Source organism: Pipistrellus hanaki, assembly GCF_964339955.1.
Source record: "Pipistrellus hanaki genome assembly, chromosome: 5".
In the NCBI taxonomy this organism is placed as follows: Eukaryota; Metazoa; Chordata; class Mammalia; order Chiroptera; family Vespertilionidae; genus Pipistrellus; species Pipistrellus hanaki.
In genome coordinates this window covers 89,768,231-89,790,212 of record NC_140507.1, presented here as the reverse complement: position 1 = coordinate 89,790,212, position 21,982 = coordinate 89,768,231, and the positions used below count along the sequence as shown (strand labels likewise).

At 47.7% G+C, this 21,982-nt stretch overlaps 1 protein-coding gene across 5 annotated transcripts in view; it reads right to left on the bottom strand.

Annotated features, from left to right (window-relative positions):
* Window positions 1-21,740, bottom strand: part of ZNF496 (zinc finger protein 496) — a 36,618-nt gene extending 14,878 nt beyond the window's left edge. Inside the window, exons 1-6 of one of the 5 annotated variants that reach the window (XM_084885163.1) lie at window positions 20,597-21,740; window positions 20,170-20,375; window positions 18,662-18,763; window positions 17,906-18,285; window positions 17,331-17,514; window positions 14,114-14,190 (exon numbers count right to left, since the gene is read on the bottom strand). In XM_084885163.1, coding sequence (XP_084741289.1) covers window positions 14,114-14,190; window positions 17,331-17,514; window positions 17,906-18,235 — 591 coding nt within the window. In that variant the 5' untranslated portion in view covers window positions 18,236-18,285; window positions 18,662-18,763; window positions 20,170-20,375; window positions 20,597-21,740. Of the gene's footprint in view, window positions 1-14,113; window positions 14,191-17,330; window positions 17,515-17,905; window positions 18,333-18,661; window positions 18,764-20,169; window positions 20,376-20,596 lie in introns of those variants that run through there. The other 4 variants (XM_084885164.1, XM_084885161.1, XM_084885162.1 and 1 more) reach the window with 4 other exon arrangements.
* Between the last annotated feature and the right edge of the window lie 242 nt (window positions 21,741-21,982).

Below are 21,982 nucleotides of genomic sequence, written 5' to 3'. Positions count from 1 at the left end.
ATAGACATGGGCCACAGGGTGGTGAAGACCAGGTAGAGCCTGGCAAGAGGGGAAAAGGCGGACAAAATGGAAGATATTTGTAATAATATCAACAATAAAAAATGTATTTTAAAAAATTAAATTTAATTTAAAAAAAAAAAAAAAAGGACCTCTTACCCTTTGAGATAGCATATAGGGACTGGAGAGTATTACGCTAAGTGAAATAAGCCAGCCAGAGAAAGATAAGTATCACATGATCGCACTCATATGTGGAATCTAATTAACAAATAAAATGATGAACAAAATAGACCCAGATAAGTAAAATCATGGGACAGAATGAGGAATCTCAGAGGGATGTTGGGGGAGGAGGGATGGAGGGATGGAGGGAACGAGATCAACCAAAGAACCTGTATGTATATATGCATAACCCATGGACACAGACAATAAGGTGGGGAAGGCCTGGGGAGAGGGCAGGGGTAGGTTAGAAGTGGCCAATAGGAGGGGGGAGGGGGGGAAAGAGGGAAAGGGAGCACATGTAATACTTTCAACAATAAAGAATTTAAAAATAATAATAAAGCTATAGAGAGACAGAAGAAATCTATAGATTATACTCAAGTTTTATAAATATCATATTAAAAATTACCTAGGAACCCTGCCCTGGCGCTCAGCGCTGTCAGGAGCTCTGGAAGGACATGACTCAGCCCAGCATTCCCACCAAAACATGTGACTTGAATCTCAGCAGGAATTAAACCGTACTGAGGTCCAGTCTTCACTCTCCAGGATTCCTGATGCCATGACAAACATGGACACCCCAAGGAGGAAACACTGGAGCCAGGATAAGGAAACGAGAAGCACAACCCTGCTATATGTGATTTAGATGTTAAATTTCCAGTACGTGACACACACAGTAAGTCCCTACTTAACGTTGAGGATAGGCTCCTGGAAACTGTGACTTTAAACGATGTATAAGGAAACCAGTTTGATCAGGGGCATTGGCATAGACTAGACCAAGTTCCGGTGGCATATTTCTGGTCACAAAAAAAAAACCAAAAACCACCAAATTTCTATATGAAGACCCAAAATACTTCTCATATCAAACACGGAAATAAATGTGAGCTATACAGACAGTTAAGAAAGATTGATAAGAATAATTAAGAACATGACTTCCCCACACGCTGATTCAGGGTCGTGGTGGCCAGGTGGAGCCTCTCTGGCAGCTTGGCCCTGGCAGGACCCACGGACCCTGGACAGGATGGCCTTCTAGTCCTTCCATCGCAGGTACTTACACCCGCTCACACTCAGCTACGAGGCAGACGCACCAATTGCCCTCATGCACATCTTTGGGACAAGGAATGGAGTCCCCGGAGAGAAACCATGCAAGTGTGGGGAGAACGGGCCAACTCCATACGGCATGTGAGTCACCCTGTCCCCGGCCAGAAATCGATTTTCTCTCCACATCAACGTGATGGCTGATGTGGCTCAGTGGTTGAGCATTAACCTATATGATCCAGGAGATTAAGGTTTGATTCCCAGACAGGACACATGCCCCGAGTTTCTGGCTCGATCCCCACTGTGGGGCGTGCAGGAGACAGCCGATCAATGATTCTCTCATCACTGATCTATTTTCTTTCCTTCCTTCCTTCCCTCCTTCCCTCCTTCCTTCCTTCCTTCCTTCCTTCCTTCCTTCCTTCCTTCCTTCCTTCCTTCCTTCCTTCCTTCCTCCTTTCCTTTCCTTTCCTTTCCTTTCCTTTCCTTTCCTTTCCTTTCCTTTCCTTTCCTTTCCTTTCCTTTCCTTTCCTTTCCTTTCCTTTCCCTCCTTTCTTTCCTTTCCCTCTCTCTCTCTCTACCCCCCCTTCCTCTCTGAAATCAATAAAAATATGTATTTTTAAAAAGAAGGGGAAAAAAAGGTACTGAACGATACAACTTACTCGAGAACCTGCTGTATTGTGGTTAGGTAAGCAACCATCCTAGCTTTTAGAAAATATGCTTCCGTATGACGAGAGAGACACAAAGTCTCTGAAAATTTCAGGACAAAATGTATGCAGAGGCAGGAGGTGAGACAGACCGGGAAGGGGAGAGAAGGAATATACAGAAATTAAAGTAAAGGGTATTTGGAAATCCCTGTCCTATTCTTATAATCTCCCCAAGTTTGAAATTAATTCCAAAGGAAAATAATGAAATACAGGTAAAAATGCACATTCTGCCTCAGCTGGTGTGGGGTGCAATTTGAAAAGCTGCATGTGAAGGGGTCCCCAATTGGCTTTGCTGGTAGCAAGAGGCAAGTCTGGGGAAGCCGGCCCCCGGGACAAGTCCCTCAGAGTGGAAGACAGGGCCTCGGAGAAAATAATTTGATCTCGAAAGGGATCAAATATGCCCCCCCAAAATGAGCAGGCTTGGCAAAAGACTGTTTGAGCTGAAGCGAACAGAGAAACAAAGTCTGAATGTCCCTTGATGCAGGAACACCGCTTCCCCTTCTCCCGGGAAGGGCACAGTGACTCTGGATTAGCAGAAAGAAGTCTGGGTTTTTATCAGCCCACGGCAGCATCACAAACCACTAAATAAACCTTATCTTCCACAGTGTCCACGTATATTTACCTGCCCACAACTTACTGCCCCTTGAAGCTCAAATTCCTTTTCCTTTGTCTTGTCATTTCTCCATGAAAATGGTATATAAGCTCTGACTGCTGTTTCGAGATTTTCATTTCATTTCTGTCAGGCACCCCATAGGCACATGAAATCAGTCTTTTTTTCTCCTGTGAATCTCTCTTGTCAGTTTGCAGGGCCCCGGCCACTGAACCTAAGAAAGTAGAGAAAAAGAGTTTTTTCCCTCCCTGACAGTCCCTTAATGAGGAAAAGATGCTAACTGCCACCACTGATGAAATATGAGAGGAATCTGGGCCCTGGGACAGCACTGGGAGGTGTCTGGCTCTGCAGTTCCAAGAAAAAATTGGCAGCATATATTATCAAAAGAAATGTGGGTCCTGTTTCCCTTTGACCCTCGCTGGTGTCTGCGAAAACAGTGGGCAAGGATGTTCACAAACTATGGAAGCAAACTGCGTGCCAGCACAGGCCAATGACCCAGAACGCCGACACGGCCTCAGGAGGACACCCAGGGAGCTTTGTGTCATGTGGGGGAAGCTTACACTTGGAGAGAAGCATAAAAATAGGGCCCAATGATCTACAGAGTGACCGCAGCAAGACCCAAATCCAGAAGAAAGTGCATGCAAACATTTCTTCTGAGGGAACTGGGACATGCACCACACTTTCACTTTCTAAATCGTGCCCATATGTCACAATGGGAGACTGGCTGGGGGAAAGCCTGCTGCCTTCTCAGAGATGGGGCAGGTGTACTTTCTCCGGCTCCTTCCACTAAGGACAGCTCAAGCCCTGACAGCCAACGCCTGGGGTCCATGGCATTGAGGACCACGGTTTTCTTTATGCCTCAAATAGCAAAAGCAGGAGCTGGCAATCCAGAAATACCAGCAGGCACAGATAAAAATAAAACCCAACAAAACCTGTTCACTCAGCCACAGAACCAGGAAAGCGCAGTAGAGTCAGACAGACAATAACTGCTCTACTTCCACCAAGCACCGCACAACCACCCGGGGAGCCCAGACTTCCCCAAACCAGGCTGCAGAGGGGTCTCAGGAGGACCAATGGGGAGCCAGGACTTCTGTCCCTGCAGGCCAATGGCAGCCCCTGCCACACACACACACACACACACACACCATCAGTGAGCTCCCACCTCCGCTCAGAAGCCTCCGTCAGGGACAATGAAGAACACAGAGGAATCACAAACAGGAGGGAAAAAAGACCAACAGAGGTGAGCTGTTAAGAACCATGTGACAAGAAAAGAAGAAGCCTCGATAAAAATGCTTCAATGAACAATTACAAGCATACTAAAAATAAAAACCCTCCGCAAAGACATCGTCTCAGCAAAGACAACAGAAGATCACAAGAATAACAAATGGAACTGCAGGGACTGAAGCCACAACACAGGCATCCCGGGCTGACTGTGCTGCACGGACACGCCATTCTGTGCAGGGTGGAGGCTGGAGGCACCTATTTCCACCATTTGCTCACTTTGTGCTTCTGTGGCACATTTTGGTAATTCTTGCAATAATTTAAACGTTTTTATTACTATGTTTGTTACGAGAATCTGTGATAAGTGATCTTCGATGTTACTCCCATATCTGCTCGGGGCATCACGGATTGCATCTACTGGCATATAAGAGGGTGAACATCAGCAATCAAGGTTGTGTGTTCTGACTGCTCCATCAAGGGGCTGCTCCCATCTCTCTCCCTCTCTCCAGGCCTCCATGTTCCCCTCAGACACAATAATGAAATTAATCCTATGAATAACCATCATTCAGAAACCACGTGAAATTGAGCTGAATGGAAGTCTTACAACTAAGGATTTAAAGAAGCCACCTCAAGACTGGTAGAAGTGGGAACACGGAACAGGTTGGTCCCACACCTATGTGTGGGGGATAAAAACTGGAAGGGATCTCAGCTACAAAGGTCATCCCTCAGGAGAAGAGGTCCCAGCCCCACACCAGCCATACACTAGGGTTCCAGTGCCAGGAAGAGAAATCGTCATAACTTCTGGCTGTAAAAACCAGCGGGGATTGAGGCTGAGGGAGACAGAGGACTGCTGGAGTCCCAACCAGTTCCTCTTAAAGGGCCATGCACGGACGTACACAGGCTCACTCCCTCTGAGCTCCAGCTCTGGGACAGCAGCTTGAAAGTACCAGAGACATACAGAGAGGAACCGAATTGTCAGTCATTAGAGAGGCAGCTTTCTCCAAACAGAAGTACTGGCAGAAGCCACTGTTCCTTTTATAAGACTGCACTCCCCACAGAGCCCACAGGCTAGCGTGCACTATATCTGAGACTCCATCAATCTGGCTTACCCCGGAGAGTCCCTGGAACCCCACCTCACCCAACTTGTGGGTCCACTCAAGCTGTTTCCAGTGGCTTTTCCATACTAAGGGCTTACCTTGGCTCATGCTCCAGACATTCGTGAAATCTCTCAAATAGCATCTGGCCTCAGTGCCCCATACCTCTTGATAAGTGGCTCCATGCCTGGCACAAGCAGCAGCTAGACTTATATCACAGCTTGGTCTCTGAGTACCTCCAAGCCCAGCACAAGTAGCAGCCATCTGCAGATAGCTTTGTAGCTCATGCTGGGTGGCTCCAGGCAGAATACGGGCAGAAGCTGACCTCGGCCAGCACCTCCTGGGAGGCCCCAGAGCCAGCTCACATGGTAGAAAGCACCACATAACCACCTCTACGACTGATACACTAAAGGGGCAGACTCCATCAGCACCAGAGACCCACTGAAATAAGTGCTGCTATGTGAGATGGTCCCATGTACACCTAATCCTCCAAGGAAGAAAGAAGCCAGACAAAAAAAAAAAAAAAGAAAAAAAGAAAAGAAAAGGGAAAACTAGCCAAAATAAGCTGATCTCTAGGCCTCTTGCACCAAACAGACCAAGTTATGAATGCAAAGAAAAAATTCTTGAGGTAAATTAAAAGTGATACTCCAATAAACACACAAATGGTAAGAAAGTGAAATCCTTATTACTAATATGGAGAGTTTTAATGGTCTGGATAAAATCCCAATCAGCCACAATATTCCCTTAAGCCCAAGCCCAATAATAGAACAAGACCCTAACTCTCTTCACTTCTATGCAGGCTGAGAGAATGAGGCAGCTGCAAAAGAGAAGTTGGAAACTAGCAAAGATTGGTTCATAATGCTGGTTTGGCTTAGTGGATAGAGCGTTGGCCTATGGACTGAAGAATCCTGGGTTCAATTCCAGTCAAGAGCACATGTCCAGGTTGTGGGCTTGATCCCCAGTAGGGAGTGTGCAGGAGGCAGTTGATCATGAATAAAAATACAATGTACATACCATAATTTTTTTAAAAAAAGTTATTGCTAAAAAAAAGCAAGCCATCCTGTGAGATCTCAGTGAGTAATAATGTTGTTGCTTGTGGAAGGCCTTGCCTCGATATTGATGAAAACGCAGTAATATGAGGTCTACCTGTGTCTGCTATTTAAACAAAACTCACTTCAGCCCAACCAGTGGCTGAGCGTCGACCTATGAACTGGACGTCAAGGTTCAATTCCTGTAGAGAGCCGCCTGAGAAGGCACAAACCACTACAGCTCATCTACTATGAAGTAGATAGTATGAACAGCCCCCATGAAGGATGTTGAACCTGTAATTAAAATATCACTTCCAGCCCAGCCAGTGAGGCTCAGGGGATGAACATCAACCTATGAACCAGGAGGTCACAGTTTGATTCCTGGTCAGGATACATGCGATCAGGGCACTTGCTCGGGTTGTGGGCTTGATCCCCAGTGTGGGGCATGCAGGAGGCAGTCAATCAATGATTCTCTCTCATCATTGATGTTTCTTTTCTATTTCTCCCTCTCTCAAATCAATAAAAACAAGAAAAAAAATAAATTTAAAAAATAAAAATAAAATACCACTTCTGCTAAACCCCAGTTAAGTCTCCCAGCTCATAGATTTCACTAGAGAATTCTACCAAGTCTTTAAAAAACTAACACCAATTTTGCAAAATCTGTACTAATAAAAGGGTAATATGCTAATTAGACCGGACATCTTCTAGACAAAGCCACAGTGGTGGGGGCCAAAGCAGAGGTAGTTAGGGCCAACCAGGCAGGTGGGTAAAGTGGTTAGGAGGGATCAGGCAGGCAGGCAGGCGAGCAGTTAAGAGCCAGTGGTCCCCAATTGTGAGAGGGATGTCCAACTGCTGGTTTAGGCCCAATCCCTGCGGACATCATTTGAGGCATCCTGGAATGGAGAGGAGGTGAAGGCCGAGCTGAGGGATCCCCTATCCCCCACCCCCACCCCCACCCCCTGTGCATGAATTTCATGCATCAGGCCTCTAGTCTCTTATAATAAGAGGAGTGGACACTTCCAAATTCAGCTTATGAAGCTAGTATTACCTTGAAACCAAAGCTAGACAAAGGCAATAAAATAAGCACTGATCAATATCACTCCTGAACAGATACAAAATAATAGCAAACAAAACTCAGCAATAGGTAAAGAGTTTTTATACCATGACAATAAGGGAATGCAAGGCTGGTTCAATAATTAAAAATCAGTCAACATAGTCAGCACATTAACAGCCTAAAGAAAATTCACATGTCCGTTATCTACTGAAACAGAAAAGACTTTGATTAAATCCAACCCCCATACACAATAAGAAACATCAGGAAAAAAATTGAGGTGCTTCATCTTAAGAAAATTTACAAAAACTTATAGCTAACAGCATATTTAATGGTAGATAACATTTTACCCCTAAATGTAGGAACAAGGCAAGGAAATCCTCTCACCACTGCTATTCAACATTGTGTAGAGGTCCTTACCAATGGAATGAGGCAAGGAAAAAAAAAAAGGCATAAAAACTGGAACAAAATAAAACTGTCCTTATCTGCATATAACATGACTGTCTACATAGAAAATCCAGGTCTCTATTTAAAAACAAACAAATACACATTAAAACAAAAAACAAAAAAAAACAACCCTTCTTAAAACTGATATATGAATCCAGCAAGGTCACAAAATATAAAATAAACATACAAATATCTGTTGTGTAATATCTTATACTAGAAATGATTCTATTTTCATCAAAATTAAAAATATAATACCATTTGCAATTGCTTAAAAAATGAGGTACTTATGTATAACAAAAGATGTATAGAACTTGTGCACTGAGAATCCCAACCAGTGATGAAAGAAATCAAAGAGAATGGAAAGGCGTATAACATTCAGAGATCACGAGAACCAGATAGTAAACATGTCAATGCTCCCTAAATTGACACACATGTTTAACAAAATTCTTATCAAAATCTCAGTGGGACTTTTTGCAGATATGGGCAAGATTGATTATTCTAAAATGCATAGAAAAAAGCAAAGAAATGAAAATACATAATTTTGAAAAGGAAGAATAAAATAAGAGGAGCCAGTCTACATATAAACTGTGTACTATTAGTGCAAAGAAAGACAAATACATCAATGCAACAAAACAGAGAATCCAAGAATAACCCACACAATATGCTCAACTGATCTTTGACAAAAGAATAAAAGCAACTCAGTGGAAACAAACTTTTCTGCCAAGAAAGCCGAAGCAATTGGACATGCACTAGCAAAAACAAAACAACAAAACAAAAACAAACTGTGACTTAATTCTCCACCTTATACAAAAATCAGAGCTACACACTTAAATGCAAATGGACCACAGATTGTAATCATAGGTTGAATCTATGATCACCCAGGTACGTAATTGTTGGGTTAATGTATTTTGGACCAAAATGTGAAGTGGATAACTAACGGAAAAAAACATAGAAAACCTTTGGGATCTCAAACTAGGCAAAGAGGCCTTAGACTTTATACCAAAAGCATGATCCTTAAAAGAAAAAACTGATTAACTTAACCCAAATTTAAAACTTTTGCTCTGCTAAAGACTCTGTGAAATGGATGGGATGAGAAGAAATATTTACAAAACATACATCCAACAAAGGATAAGTATGCAGACTATATAAAGTGTTTTCAAAACTCAACAGTAAAAAAAGCAAAATGGACAATTAGAACATGGACAGTAGTATGGTGAAGGCCTGGGAGAGGTGGGTGTGGGGTGGAGAGAGTTAATGGGGAAAAAAAGGGGAAGACATCTGTAATACACTCAACAACAGAGATAAAGTAAAAAAAAAAAAAAAAAAGGGCAAAAGTCATGGAGACCTTTCATGGCGAGGATATAGATTACAGATGAGCACATGAAAAGATGGCCAACTTCATCAGCCATTAGAGAATTCAAATTTAAGTCCAAAGGAGCTATCAGCATGCATCTATCAGAATGGCTAAAATAAAAAATGGTGAGAGCCAGCCAATGAGTCTACTTATCTGAACGTGTTTCTGCAGAAATTTAGACAAAGCTGGCAATAGCAAAGCCATGTTACGAGCCTTAAAGACATTGAAGTCATTAAGGTCCCTGAAAATGGCAATAAAAAAATCAATTAATTAAAAAACAGTGACATCGTCACTGTTTTGCAAGGATGTGGGGAATATAGTGGAAATGTAAAATGGTACAGTCGCTCTGGAAAAAGGTACCAGACAGCCCAACAATTGCATACCTGGGCAGGTGTTCCCAGAGAAATGAAAACTGATGTTCACACAAAACCTGTACACAAATGTTTACAGCAGCGTTATGCAAAATGCCCTAAACCAGAAACCACCCAGATCTCCTTCAGCAGGTGGATGATTCAACAAACTGTGGTACATCCATACGGTGGGGTCTTTCCTCAGCCATAAAGACAGAATGGACAACTGACACATGCAAAACACTTGTTGAAGCTCCACAGAATTATGCTGATTGAAAACCATCCCCTGCAAGATTGGTATAATATCTGGAAATTAATAAACATTATACACCAAATAAACAAAATGAAGGATAAAAGCCACATGTTTATATCAATAGACACAGAAAAAAGCCTGGACAGCATGGCTTAGTTGATTGAGTGTCAACTTATGAACCAGGAGGTCAAGGTTAAATTTCCAGTCGAAGCATATGTCTGGGTTGCTGGCTTGATCCCCAGTGTAGGGGGCATGCAGGAGGCAGCAGATCAATGACTGTCTGTCTCTCATCATTGATGTTTCCATTTCTATTTCTCTAAAATTAATAAAAATATATTTTAAAAAAATAGATGCAGAAAAGAAAATAGATGCAGAAAAAGCATTTGATAAAATAGAGCACCCATTTATGTAAAAACTCCCTACAAAGTGGAATACAGGGAATATACCTCAATGTAATAAAGGCCATATATGACAGACCCAGAGCCAAAATCATACTCAATGGCAAAAACTTTAAGTGTTTCCCTTAACATGGATGTCCACTTTTTAAAAAATATATTTTATTGGTTTTTTACAGAGAGGAAGAGAGAGAAATAGAGTTAGAAACATTGATGAGAGAGAAACATCGATCAGCTGCCTCTTGCACACCTCCCACTGGGGATGTGCCCACAACCAAGGTCATGCCCTTCACCGGAATCGAACCTGGGACCTTTCAGTCCGCAGGCCGACGCTCTATCCATTAAGCCAAACCGGTTTCGGCTGGATGTCCACTTTTACCACTCTTATTCAACATGGTACTGGAAATCCTAACCATATCAATCAGACAAGAAGAAATAAAAGACATCCAAATTAGAAAGAGAGAAGAAAAGCATATTATTTGCAGATGATATGATACTGAATAAAGAGAATCCTAACTATTCCACCAAAAAACTACCAGAACTGATCAATGAATTCAGTAAAGTAACAGGATACAAAATATCCAAAAATCAGTTGCTTTTTTTTTTTTTCATCACCAAAAAGTATGTATTCATGCCCTGACTAGTTTGGCTCAGTGGATAGAGCATCAGCCTGCGGACTGAAGCGTCATAGGTTCGATTCCGGTCAAGGGCATGTACCTTGGTTTCGGGCACATCCCCAGTATAGAGAGTGTGCAGGGGCAGCTGACCATTGTTTCTCTCTCATTGATGTTTCTAGCTCTCTATCCCTCTCCCTTCCTCTCTGTAAGAAATCATTGCAGAATTGCTGAGCCATGTACAAATTCCTCAGTTGCAATAATAAATTATCAGAAAGGGAAACTAAGAAAACAATATCATTCACAACTGCTTAAAAATAAAATAAAATACCAAGGAATAATTTTAACCAAAGAAGTAAAAGACCTGTACTCAGAAAATTATAAGACACTGAAGAAAAACTGAAGATACAAATAAGTAGAAGCATATACCATACCATGTTCATGACTAGAAAGAATTAACATATAATTAAAATGTGCATACTATCGAAAGCAACGTATAGATTCAATGCAATTCTTACCAGTATATTTCGTAATACTAGAACAAATATTCCAAAAATTTATAGGGAACCACAAAAGATCCCAAATAGCAATAGCAATCTTGAGAAAAAAAAGAAGCTGGAGAAATCACACTACTTGATATCAAGCTCTATTACAAGGCCATAGTAATCAAAACAGCATGGTACTGGCACAAAAATAGACATATAGATCAATGGAACATGATAGAGATCCCCAAATTAAACACACACCTTTGGGTCAATATTTGACAAAGGAGCCTGGCTGGCGTGGCTCAGTGGTTGAGCACTGTTGGTAGGAATGCAGATTGGTGCAGCCCTATGGAAAACATTAAAAATGGAACTGCCTTATGACCCAGTGATTCCACTACTTTGGGGAATTTAAAAGAAGAAACACAACACATTAATTCGAAAGAATATTTGTACCCCTATGTTCATTGCAGTGTTATTTACAATAGCCAAGATTTGGAACTGTCCATCAATAGATGGGTGGATAAAAAGAGCTGTGGTACATTTACATAATGGAATACCACTTGGCTCTTGGCTGTAAAAAAAAAAGGAAACCTTACCCTTTGTGACAGCATAGATGTATCTGAAGAACATTATGTAGTAAGTGAAATACGCCAATGAGAGAAAGACAAGTACCATATGATTTCACTCATATGCGGAATCTAATGAACAAAATGAACTAACGAGCAAAATAGAGACACTTATAGATAGAGAGCCAGCTGACAGCAGGGGAGGGGGAGTTCTGGGGGGTGTTTGAATATTAGGTGGAGGGATTGGGCAAAAAAAAAAAAAAAAAAAAAAAAAAAAGAGAAAAACTAAAAAACTTATGGACAGGGACAATAGTGTGGTGACTGAGGAGGGATAAATGGTGACGGAGGCTTGACTTGGGTGGTGAACACACAATAGTGTACAGATGATGTGTTGTAGAATTGTGCACCTGAAAACCCTGCATAATTTTGTTAACCAGCGTTACCCCAATAAATTTTTTAAAAAGTCCACACCCAAATGTGACATACTGTATGAACCCACTTACTTACTAGTAATGTTCTTAAACAACACTATCCGATGGTTATCAGAGACCAAGGAGAGGCTGGAGTGAGAGCACTGGGTGTGGCCGAAAAGGCAATAGGAAGGATGCTTCTGAAAGCAAACGTTCTGTATTCTGTGTGTATTGATGTCAGTATGCTGCTTATGACATTGTATCTACCAGCTTGTAACACTGTATTGCATTGTATCTGTTATTTCTTACATCTGAGGTGAATCTATGATTACCTAAGATAAATAAATAAATAAATGCACCTAAAAATTTAAAAAATGCACCCATATTCATAGCAACATTATTCAGTGGCCAGAAGGTGAAAGCAACCTAAGTGTCCATCAAAGAATGAAATGCCCTGGCCGGTGTGGCTCAGTTGGCTGGACAGCGTCCTGTACACCAAAAAGTTTGCTGGTTAGATTCCTGGTCAGAAATGTCAGGGTTATGAGGTTAAGTCCCAGTAGGGGGCCTGCAAGGGGCAGTAAATCAAGGTCACCCTCTAACAATGTTTCTCTCTCTCTCCCTTCCTTTCTCTCTAAAAATCAGCAAAAATATTTTATTTTAAAAAGAATGAATGGATAAGCACAATGGGTCATATATAGTACACGCCACAAAATATCATTTAGCCTTCACGAAGGAGAAAATTCTGACACATGCTACACATGGATGAGCCTTAGGACATTCCATCGAGGGAAGTAAACCAGACTCAAAAGGTTCCACATGTGTGTGCTCTTTAGAGTGAGTGGGGTGGTGGGTGCCAGGGCCAGAAGTATGCGGGAATGGGGAATCATTACTGAATGGGTGAGGAGTTTCAGTTTGGAAAGATGAAAAAATTCTGGAGATTGGTTGGGATATACTTAAGATTACTGAACATTTAGCCAGGACCGGTTTGGCTCAATGGATAGAACGTCGGCTTGGGGACTGAAAGGTCCCGGGTTCGATTCCGGTCAAGGGCATGTACCTTGGTTGCGGGCATATCCCCAGTAGGGGGTGTGCAAGAGGCAGCTGATCGATGACTCTCTCTCATCGATGTTTCTAACTCTCTCTCTCTCCCTTCCTCTCTGTACAAAATCAATAAAATATATTTAAAAAAAAAAAAAGATTACTGAACATTTAAAAACACCACTGTACATTAAAAATGGTTAGAATTGTAAATTTTGTTGTATGTATTTTACAATTAAAATTTTTTTTAAAAAAAAAGCCCTGAAGAATAAGCCCTTCAGGATGGTGACTTAGTGCATTGGGCAGAAGCAATCTCCCACAGAGTGATCAAGAGCACTGATTGATCAGAATCTGTCTCTTCTGCTCACTGTGGCATCTACAGGGACCTGGTTAAATCCAAAGGTGAACAACCGACACTCAACACATACTATATTCGCAGCATCACTTTGCAAGTTGTACTGGTCAAAGCTATCAGCACATGCTGTGTTCTGGGGGTACAGCTCCAAGGGAACAGACAACCCCCCCACTCCACATGCCCAGCCAATTCCCTCTCGTCCTGAGCCGAACCCCCTCCCACGTATCAAGTCCTGCTACTTGGATGTGCAGAGAACAAACTGTCTACTGTCCTCCAGAGAGTCTTCCTTCCATCTGCTGAGAACTAGTAACAACAGCATTCACCCCCTTTCAGCACCAACATCCTTGTAATAACTGAATTTCAGGTCAGCCAAAGGAAAGGGTTCATTAGGGAAACTAAGGGGGTGTGGCGAGAAACCACAGCCCCAGACAGAACCTGGGATGGAAAGGGGTGAGTGAAGACACCTGCCAGACCAAAAACAGCTCCAACCTGGGAAGGACACCCCAGAAAGAAGCTTTCTGTGGAAACCCCCTAACAGTCCTCCGCATGGCTATGCGACGGTACCAAAGAAATCTCTATCTCCCCTCCCCCTTTTCACTGGAGGGGACACCAAGATGCCGAGAAGAAGAGAGAGGGGGACTCCAGGACATCTGTTGTCCACACAGGCTCCCAAAGGTGCCGGCACTTCCGGCAGAGCGAGCAGCCCGGACTATGGGGCAGGAGGACGGATGGAAGTCACATGAACTCACATCGGCCCTCTTATTTTTCCTAGGCTGGGCTGAACAGCCTGTGTGGCAGACAGAACGCTGGCCGGGGTCCTGGCAAAGCTTTCCTGCAGCTGACAGAGAGGCAAAGTGGGGTTTTCAAAGGTTCTTGCAGAAGTCACTCACCAGGGGCAGCTGGAGAGAGGTCATCTGCTGTCCATCCCTCGAGCTCACTTCCTGAAGGAGGGATGGGTCCTGAGGAGCTGGAAGAGATGAGAAAAGGGTGCCTCTTTTCTTACCTGGGAGGATTACAAGATAACACAGAGAAAAAACTTCGGGCAAACTACAAGATTTGTGACTTTGCTTTCAAACACAACAAGGGGGACTTTGACAGGGAATGCCTGGGCTTGAGTTGGCCCTGCCACCGAGTCACAATGTAACTCCCCACAGATGCAGGGGCTTCGACTTCATGATCCGAAATATGGGGAAAACAGAGGTTAGAGCTCCGAGTCAAGGTATCAGTAAGAGCTGTCAGCAATGAAGATAACTGTGGGGCTCCAGGATCATAGAAATGTCTGCACCTGGAAGTTTATAAACTGTAAACTCCAGAAGACTGTGTCCCTGTTAGGTTTTGTTACCCCCAACACCTCCCCCTTCCCCGGGGAGGAAGCACTTGTTAGGCCCACTAGAAAGTGCAAAGTGTAGCACTGGGACCACCTCCCTCAGCCTGATTTTGAGGCCTGGGGGGCAGGGGTTGGTATTCCAACAGACTTCTCTCCCTGACTGGCTCAGGCTTTGTGAGCAGCGCCACATACCTGGCCCCAGGCCCAGGGTGCAGCCACATGAAAATAAGTTATGTTTCAAAAGGTGCTCCTTTCACAGAGTAAGACGTGGAAAGATGCACTATCGTCTCTCGGTCTTTTGAAGGCTGATCCTGGTCACATGTTAAATCAGCCTCAGAGCTAGCACAGGAGCCAGCATCTCTCACTAGGACGCAGCAGGGAACGGTGTAACTATTTAGAACCAGGGCCCGATCAGGAGGCAGAGCAGGGGCCAGCGGAGCCAGCAGGGACACGGGGGTCCCCGAGGGAGGCAGCGTCCTCGCTGTGCTGGGGAAAGCTCCAGCAGGTGGTGTGGATGTGAGGGGGTTCATGCTGCTCTCGCACACCTGCCAGCTTCTGGGGGATGAATGACAGCCTCTCCCTCCCTTTCCCACGGGACATGAGTACACGGACACTTTTACAAATCACCGTGGAAAGCTTTATCCTTTAAATAAGATCTAGCGTTTTGGGAAGATATTTCAAGATCAGGAACTACTTTTACTGGCGGCTCATCCCAATGACAAATCACTTTAAGTCTTTAAGGTCTTCATCATGGCTCCTTTGTCCACTTATTATTGCTCAGGGAAAAGGGGGGAGCTGAGTCTTTGGACCAGAATCCCATCAGTGGTAACTGGCTTGCCTCTGAACTTCCTCAAGAAGCACCAGCTTTGGCTGGGGCAGCGACTTCTGAGGGCATTCCTGCCACCCACACCTGCATACCCCAAGCGGCCTGCACATGCACTGTTTATTTGGACTAAGGGTTGCTTCCCTTAAGCTTGTCGGTAGACTAAATTTTGTCCCCACCAAATTCACACGTTGAAGTCCAAAGCCCTATGACCTCAAAACGTGACTGTATTTGGAGATGGGGGTCTTTCAAGAGATAATTAAGTTAACATAAAATTTTTAGGATGGGCCCTAATCCAATATGACTGATGTCCTTATAAGAAGAGATTAAACCCTGGCAGGTTGATGGCTGGTGTGGCTCAGTGGTTGAGCATCAATCCATGAACCAGGAGATCACAGTTTGATTCCCCGTCAGGGCACATGCTAGGGTTGGGGCTCGAACCCCAGTAGGGGGCATGGCAGGAGGCAGCCAATCAATGATTCTCTTCATTGATGTTTCTAACTCTTCTCTCTCCCTCTCTCTCTCTGAAATCAATAAAAAACATATTTAAAGAAGAAAAAAAAAAGTGGCGGGTTTGATTCCTAGACAGGGCACATGCCAGGATGCAGGCTCAATCCCAAGTAGAGGGCATGCAGGAGGCAACCAATCAATGTTTCTCTCTCCCCATCCCTAAGATCAATTAAAAAAAAATTTTTTTAGTTAAAATCGTAAATTTTATATAAAAAAGAGAGCGATTAAGACACACAAAAAGGACAAACACATGAGGTCATAGGGAGATGATGGCCATTCACACACCAAGGAGAGAGGCCCCAGTGAACCAGCCCTCCTGACACCTGGTTTTGATCTTCCAGCCTCAGAACTGGAAGCAAATGTCTGTTGTTTAAGCTGCCCCGCCTGTGGGACCTTGTTCAAACAGTCCTAAAAAAACTAGCACAACTATCTTAACTTATCACCAAGGGGAGGCTGAAGAGTTTGATTTATAAAGAAGTCAATATAGCTTAACCATTAAAGAAATTTAATATGCGCTTTTTAAAAAAAAAACAACTGAAAAACTTACAATGTTAAGGACTACCGTGAATCTCCAGAATATTCTCTTAAGAATACTCTCTCTCCTGGCAACCTCCCTGCTTTCATCTGTTATTTGTAGCACAATGCAGCAGCAAGTCTGCCTGAGATAACCCTCACACCAGAGAGGCCCTTAAGCCCAGGACAGCACAACTTCCCATAGGATCACTTCATCTGAAAATCATGACTGCCTCAGGCCCCCTGTTTAGAATGTTAAGGGATATAATCCTTTAACCCCACAAAACCCAATAAGGGTAATGATCTCCCCCCTTGGGTGGACCAGGAAACTGAGGCTTGCAGAGTTTAGAAGCATGGCCTGGATTATAGCGAGAGAATTCAATGTCAAGTGTACCTGGTGCCAAAACCACCTGCCTGAAGCCACCAGCACATTTTGTACAGATATTGAGACATGACTAGGTGATACTCAAGCCCCAAACCCCTGTTCCCTCTGAGAGTATTTCTGTATTTCCTTGCAGCATCATAAGAAGCCTGAGATCTTTTGCTGGGAAAGAAATTCAGGGAGACAAGGGGATATGGTCACACTCGGCTCCTCACACAGCCCTACTGGGACAGCCAACAGTGCCCGGCTGTCCCCACAGAATGACAAAGCCCAGAAATGCACCCTCACAGAGAGAAGATGGTGCAGCTTCAAAGAGAGCCCCTTCCAACAGGGTCTGCACTGGGAGGCAGAGGCCCCTCTGAGTGAACGGGGCACCATGAAAAGAACAGACACCCTCAGGAAATCCTGATTCAATCACTCTAGGGAGGAGCTCAGACCTTGAACGTTGTTTATGGCTCCCCAGGAGATAGAACTACTGAGGTCAAGAGCCACCTCTAAGGCACAAGGTGGGGTACAAAGGCCAGCCCGCCCCCTCCTCCCCAGACTCCCTACCTGGGTCCCCGCTGAGCTGGCCTGGCAGTCGGCTTGGGAGCCCAGGGCCCTGGGGCAGGGCCACTGGCTGGGCTTCCTGGCTCTTTGCAAGGTGGCTCTGGGCCTCTGCTGGCAGCCGCTCCTGCTCCTGGTCCAGAGGGCCATCCCCATCGTCAATCACCACGGGGTCCTCACAGTGCTTGAGCTGCAATCCCAGAGAGAGCTTTTCAGGACTCACGGAGGGTCTCCAGCCAGCAAGGGCCAGAGGCTGTACAAGCTCCCTCCCTTGGCCTCCTGACCATCACCTCCACAGCAGATCACCGGAGTGAGCTCAGCCCAGGCCTTGGGCAGGGCGGTGAAGGGGGAGGACTTATCTTCCTAGTTAGAGCCTTTAAGGGAATATAATCTACTCTACTGAGAAACCAACACTCACATATACTTCACCAAAGCAGGAGTTCTGGAAAGACTTCCTCATCCCTGCTAGGGGACGGAAGAGGTGTGTGTGCGGGGAGGGGAGTGGCCCCTCTCTACCCTGCTGACTCTTACCCTCTCCTCCCCGCAGCCTCCGGCCAGCCCAGAGCAGCCGCTCCACTCACCCACTGCCAGGGTCTCCCCGGCTCCCTTTCCAGCGCCTCCACAGCAGCCACCGCCTGCTCCCCGCTCTCCGGCTCCTGGGCGCGCACCCAGCCCTGGATCTCGCGAGGCAGAATGGCCAGGAATTGCTCCAGCACCAGCAACTCCAGGATCTGCTCCTTGCTGTGCCGCTCGGGGCACAGCCAACCCCGGCACAGGTCCCAGAGGCGCTGGAGGGCCTCCCGGGGGCCCGCCGCCTCCTGGTAGCGGAACCGGCGGAAGAGGCGTCGGGAGGACTCGGGGCTGGGAGGCTCGCCCTGGGGCCCAGGGCTCTCCCCCGGTGGGCTCCTCATTTTCCTGGGCTCCTCACTTTCCTTCGGAGCCAAGACTCGGGGACACAGGGCTGTGGGCATGATGGGATTTGATGGGGGTCAGCAGCAGAAGACGACCCTATTTCCAAACAGAAATCACTGGATTCAATACTCTGGTCTCTTGTAAGTAGGTGTGGAGGGTGGTGATGGGGAAAGGGACAAGGCCCGGAGACCAGCCCTTGGGAGAAGCCCCAGGACATGTGAGGAGGGTCAGTGTGACTGGTCCTTATACAAATGGAGAGAGGGCACTGCCACCCCCCTCAGCATCATTGCAGGGTCCCCTGACAGACAAGGCAGGGAGTCCGGGAGAAAAGCGGTGGCTTTCACTGTGACAAAGACATTCCGAGCATCCCAGGGCAATGGCAGGGCTACGCTCAGGAGAGAGAAGCAAGTAAGACCCCGTGGTACCTTCGGTGGCCAGATCCTCCCGGAGAAAACCCAAGAGGGCCGAGCCAGGCAGGCTGCTATCTCGGGGTGTCTGAGCCAAAGTCACCGCTCCTGCCTTGAGACCTTTACAACACGAGTTGGAAAGACAAAGACAGATGTTCCAGTTAAGAACCGTGAAGGCATGCTGAGGAGGGCAGCCCACCCTGTTGGTGGCCAGCTGGGTCCACACAGCCAGCCCAGCCCAGCCCTGACCACAGTCTGCACTGGGACAAGGGTAAACATGGCCGAGAAGATACCCAGGCAAGCCCTGGCCAGTGCAGCTCAGTAGGTTGGAGCGTAGTCCCATACACCAAAGGGTGGCAGGTTCAATCCCCAGATGGGGTGTGTAGGTGAGGCAACTGATCCATGTTTCTCTCATCAATGTTTCTTTTTTCCTCTCTTTCTCAAACCCATCAATAAGAACATATCCTCAGATGAGCATTAAAAAAGCAACAAAAAATGGGACAAAAGTGATAATCACACCCCAGATTCCAGGAGAAAAGTAATGCTGTGTGTTTATAAATACCAGTACTGCCTGGCAGGTGTGGCTCAATGGTTGAGCATCTACCAATGAACCAGGAGGCTCATTCCCAGGTCAGGGAACAAGCCTGATTTCAGGCTGGATCCCCAGCAGGGGGCGTACAGGAGGCATTAGATAGATGTTTCTCTCTCATCAATATTTCTCTCTAGCTCTCCCTTCCTCTCTCTAATTTAAAAAATAAAAATAAAAGAGTAAACACTACTCTGATACTATGGGACCCAGAGAAAGTCCCTTCCCTTCTCTCAGGCCGTGAGACCACTGGTTAGTCAGGGGACTTCCATACTCAGATTGTATGAAGCGCCCCAGCTCAACCTTAACCCCCAACAGCTGAGGGTCCTACGGGCCCCATGTGGCACGCAGGCCCCACTCCAATTTCACGGGAAGACCAGAGGAACCGCAAAGCCACGGAATGGCAGTCAGAAAAACCAATGGAAAACAGGCTGGCAGAAAAGGACTCAAGTCCGGCTGGGCACCTTAGAGCCTGGCCCATGGCCACCTTCCTGCAGTGCCCTTCCTGCATCTGGAACCAGCCCCACCGCGCCGAAGTCCCTGAGCTCAGCCACCAGGGCCTCTGGCTTCCCAGGTCGGCCCCAACCTGGGGTACCCAGGCCCTCCCCACCCCCTTGCCCTCAGCCCTCAGCCCTCAGCGTGCGCTGGGACCGGCCCTAACCAGGCCGGGGCGGTCCTCTTTGTCACCCAGGCCGGCACCTGGGGCAGGAGGCTCGGAGTGCTGCCAGATGAATGAACCGACCTGGGATTCCCGGGCAGCGGGCGGGGCGGGGCTTACAGCAGCTGATGGAGGCGGGACCGCGCGGGCCGGCGGCGCGGAGAGGGAGGGCGTTCTAGGCCGGGGAAGCGCTTTTCCCCGCTCCCGCTCCTTCTCCCGCTCCCGCTTCCCTCCCGGCGCGCACGCACCCGCGCGCCTCCCGGGCAGAGCCCGGCTCCTCACTCACTCGCTCGCTCACTGGGTTCGCACCTCCTCCCCGGCTCTAACTCCGATCGCTCCGGCCGCGGCGCCCGGCTCCACAGCCGCTGCTCATCCTCCCCGGCCGCCGCCTCCCGGCGTCCTCCCCGCGGCGGGCTCTCCGCTGGGCCCGACTCCGTCCCTGGGCGGCCAAGCCCGGCTCCCGCTCATCCAGGAACGCACGGCCCCACCTGGGAGGGAAGCGGGAGAGAGGCATGCAGGCGCCTGAAAAGCGATACCGCCCCGTCTCCCCGCCCGCGGAGCCCCGGCGATGGCTCCGGGACGGGGGCGCGGGGCCGGGATGGGGGCGCGGGGATGGTCCGGGGCCGCGGGGCCGCGAGTCCGAGGAGCCCGGGGCCGGAGAGGCGGCGGGAGGGCGCCGCGCGGGCCGGAGGGGCCCGGCCGCACTCACCGCCGCGCCGCGTCCCCGCCAGCCGGCCGCGCAGGCTGGGCCGCCGCTGGAGCCGCCGGACGCGGAGGAGAGGAAAGGCCGGACCCTCCGGCTCCCTCCCCTGGGACACTTCCTGCTCCACTCTAGGACCGCGGAGGTCTCGGCGTCTCAGTGGTTCGCTCCCCGCCCCCCCTCTCCCCCCCAGGCCGAGGTGTGCGCAGGGGTGACACCCGACACCCCCAGCCCGGCCCGCGCGCCGCCCCGCCCCTCTCCTCGCGCGTCCGGGCCCCGTGGGCCCCGCCGCCCGGCCGGCCTCCCCGCGGCCCCGGCGCCGCACGCGGGGGCCCAGGACACGGCCGGCTCGAGGGCGCGCAGGGCGGGAAGGCTCCCGGGCTATCCTCTCTGCTCTCCCCACTCCCGGGCCCCGGACTAGAGGATGCCCGGAAGGGCAGATGGGGGCCAAGCTGCCGGCTGGAATGGGGAGAGGAAGCCGCTCCATTTAGGAATCCCTTGTGACCGCCCCCGGATGTCCAGAGCCCGTTCTCAGCCAGCTGCAGCCAGCCGCTGCCGAGGCCAGAAGGTCGAGGGAGACGCAGACCCCTCCCCCACCCCCTTGGCCTCCTCCGCCTTGGGAGGTCCAGGCGTCAGTTTGCGCCTTCTGGGGGTGAAACAGATTTGCGGAGTTTCAGTGTAAGGAAGGCTGCCCGCTGGAGGACAGGGCTGGGGGTGCGCGGAGGCCCCGGGAATCTCCCACCCACAGCGGGTGGGGAAGCTTGGGGCTCTTGGTTCACAGGGAGCCCGAGGCGCGGGGAGAGGTTAGAAGGCTTTGGAAGTGGCAGTGAAGCGCAAGCAGGAATCGGCCTTCGGCTCCCCCAAACACTACCCTGTGCTGAGCATAGCAAGGGTCAGGAGGGACCTTCCTGGGTCATCCTTAAGCTTCAGATTCCCGTGTTTGAGAGAAAGAGCTCCTCGGGTCTCAAACCTCTCCCCCATGAACCTCACACCAAAGTTAAACTCTCCCACGGAACAGAAGGCAGAGAAAAGTCTCCATGTACCAGAGTCACTGACTGCAGACACCTCTGCTTTCTGTCAGACACTCTTAACTTCCTTCCTTCCTTCCTTCCTTCCTTCCTTCCTTCCTTCCTTCCTTCCTTCCTTCCTTCCTTCCTCTTTCCTATATTTTTATTGATTTCAGAGAGGAAGGGAGAGAGAGAGAGAAACATCAATGATGAGAAAGAATCAGTGATCCGCTGCCTCCTGCACGCTCTCACAGGGTATAGAGCCAGCAACCTGGGCATGTATCCTTGACCTGGAATGGAACTCAGGACCCTTAAATCAGCAGGCCCATGCTCTATACACTGAGCAAACTGGCTAGAGCAGTGGTTGGCAAACTCATTAGTCAACAGA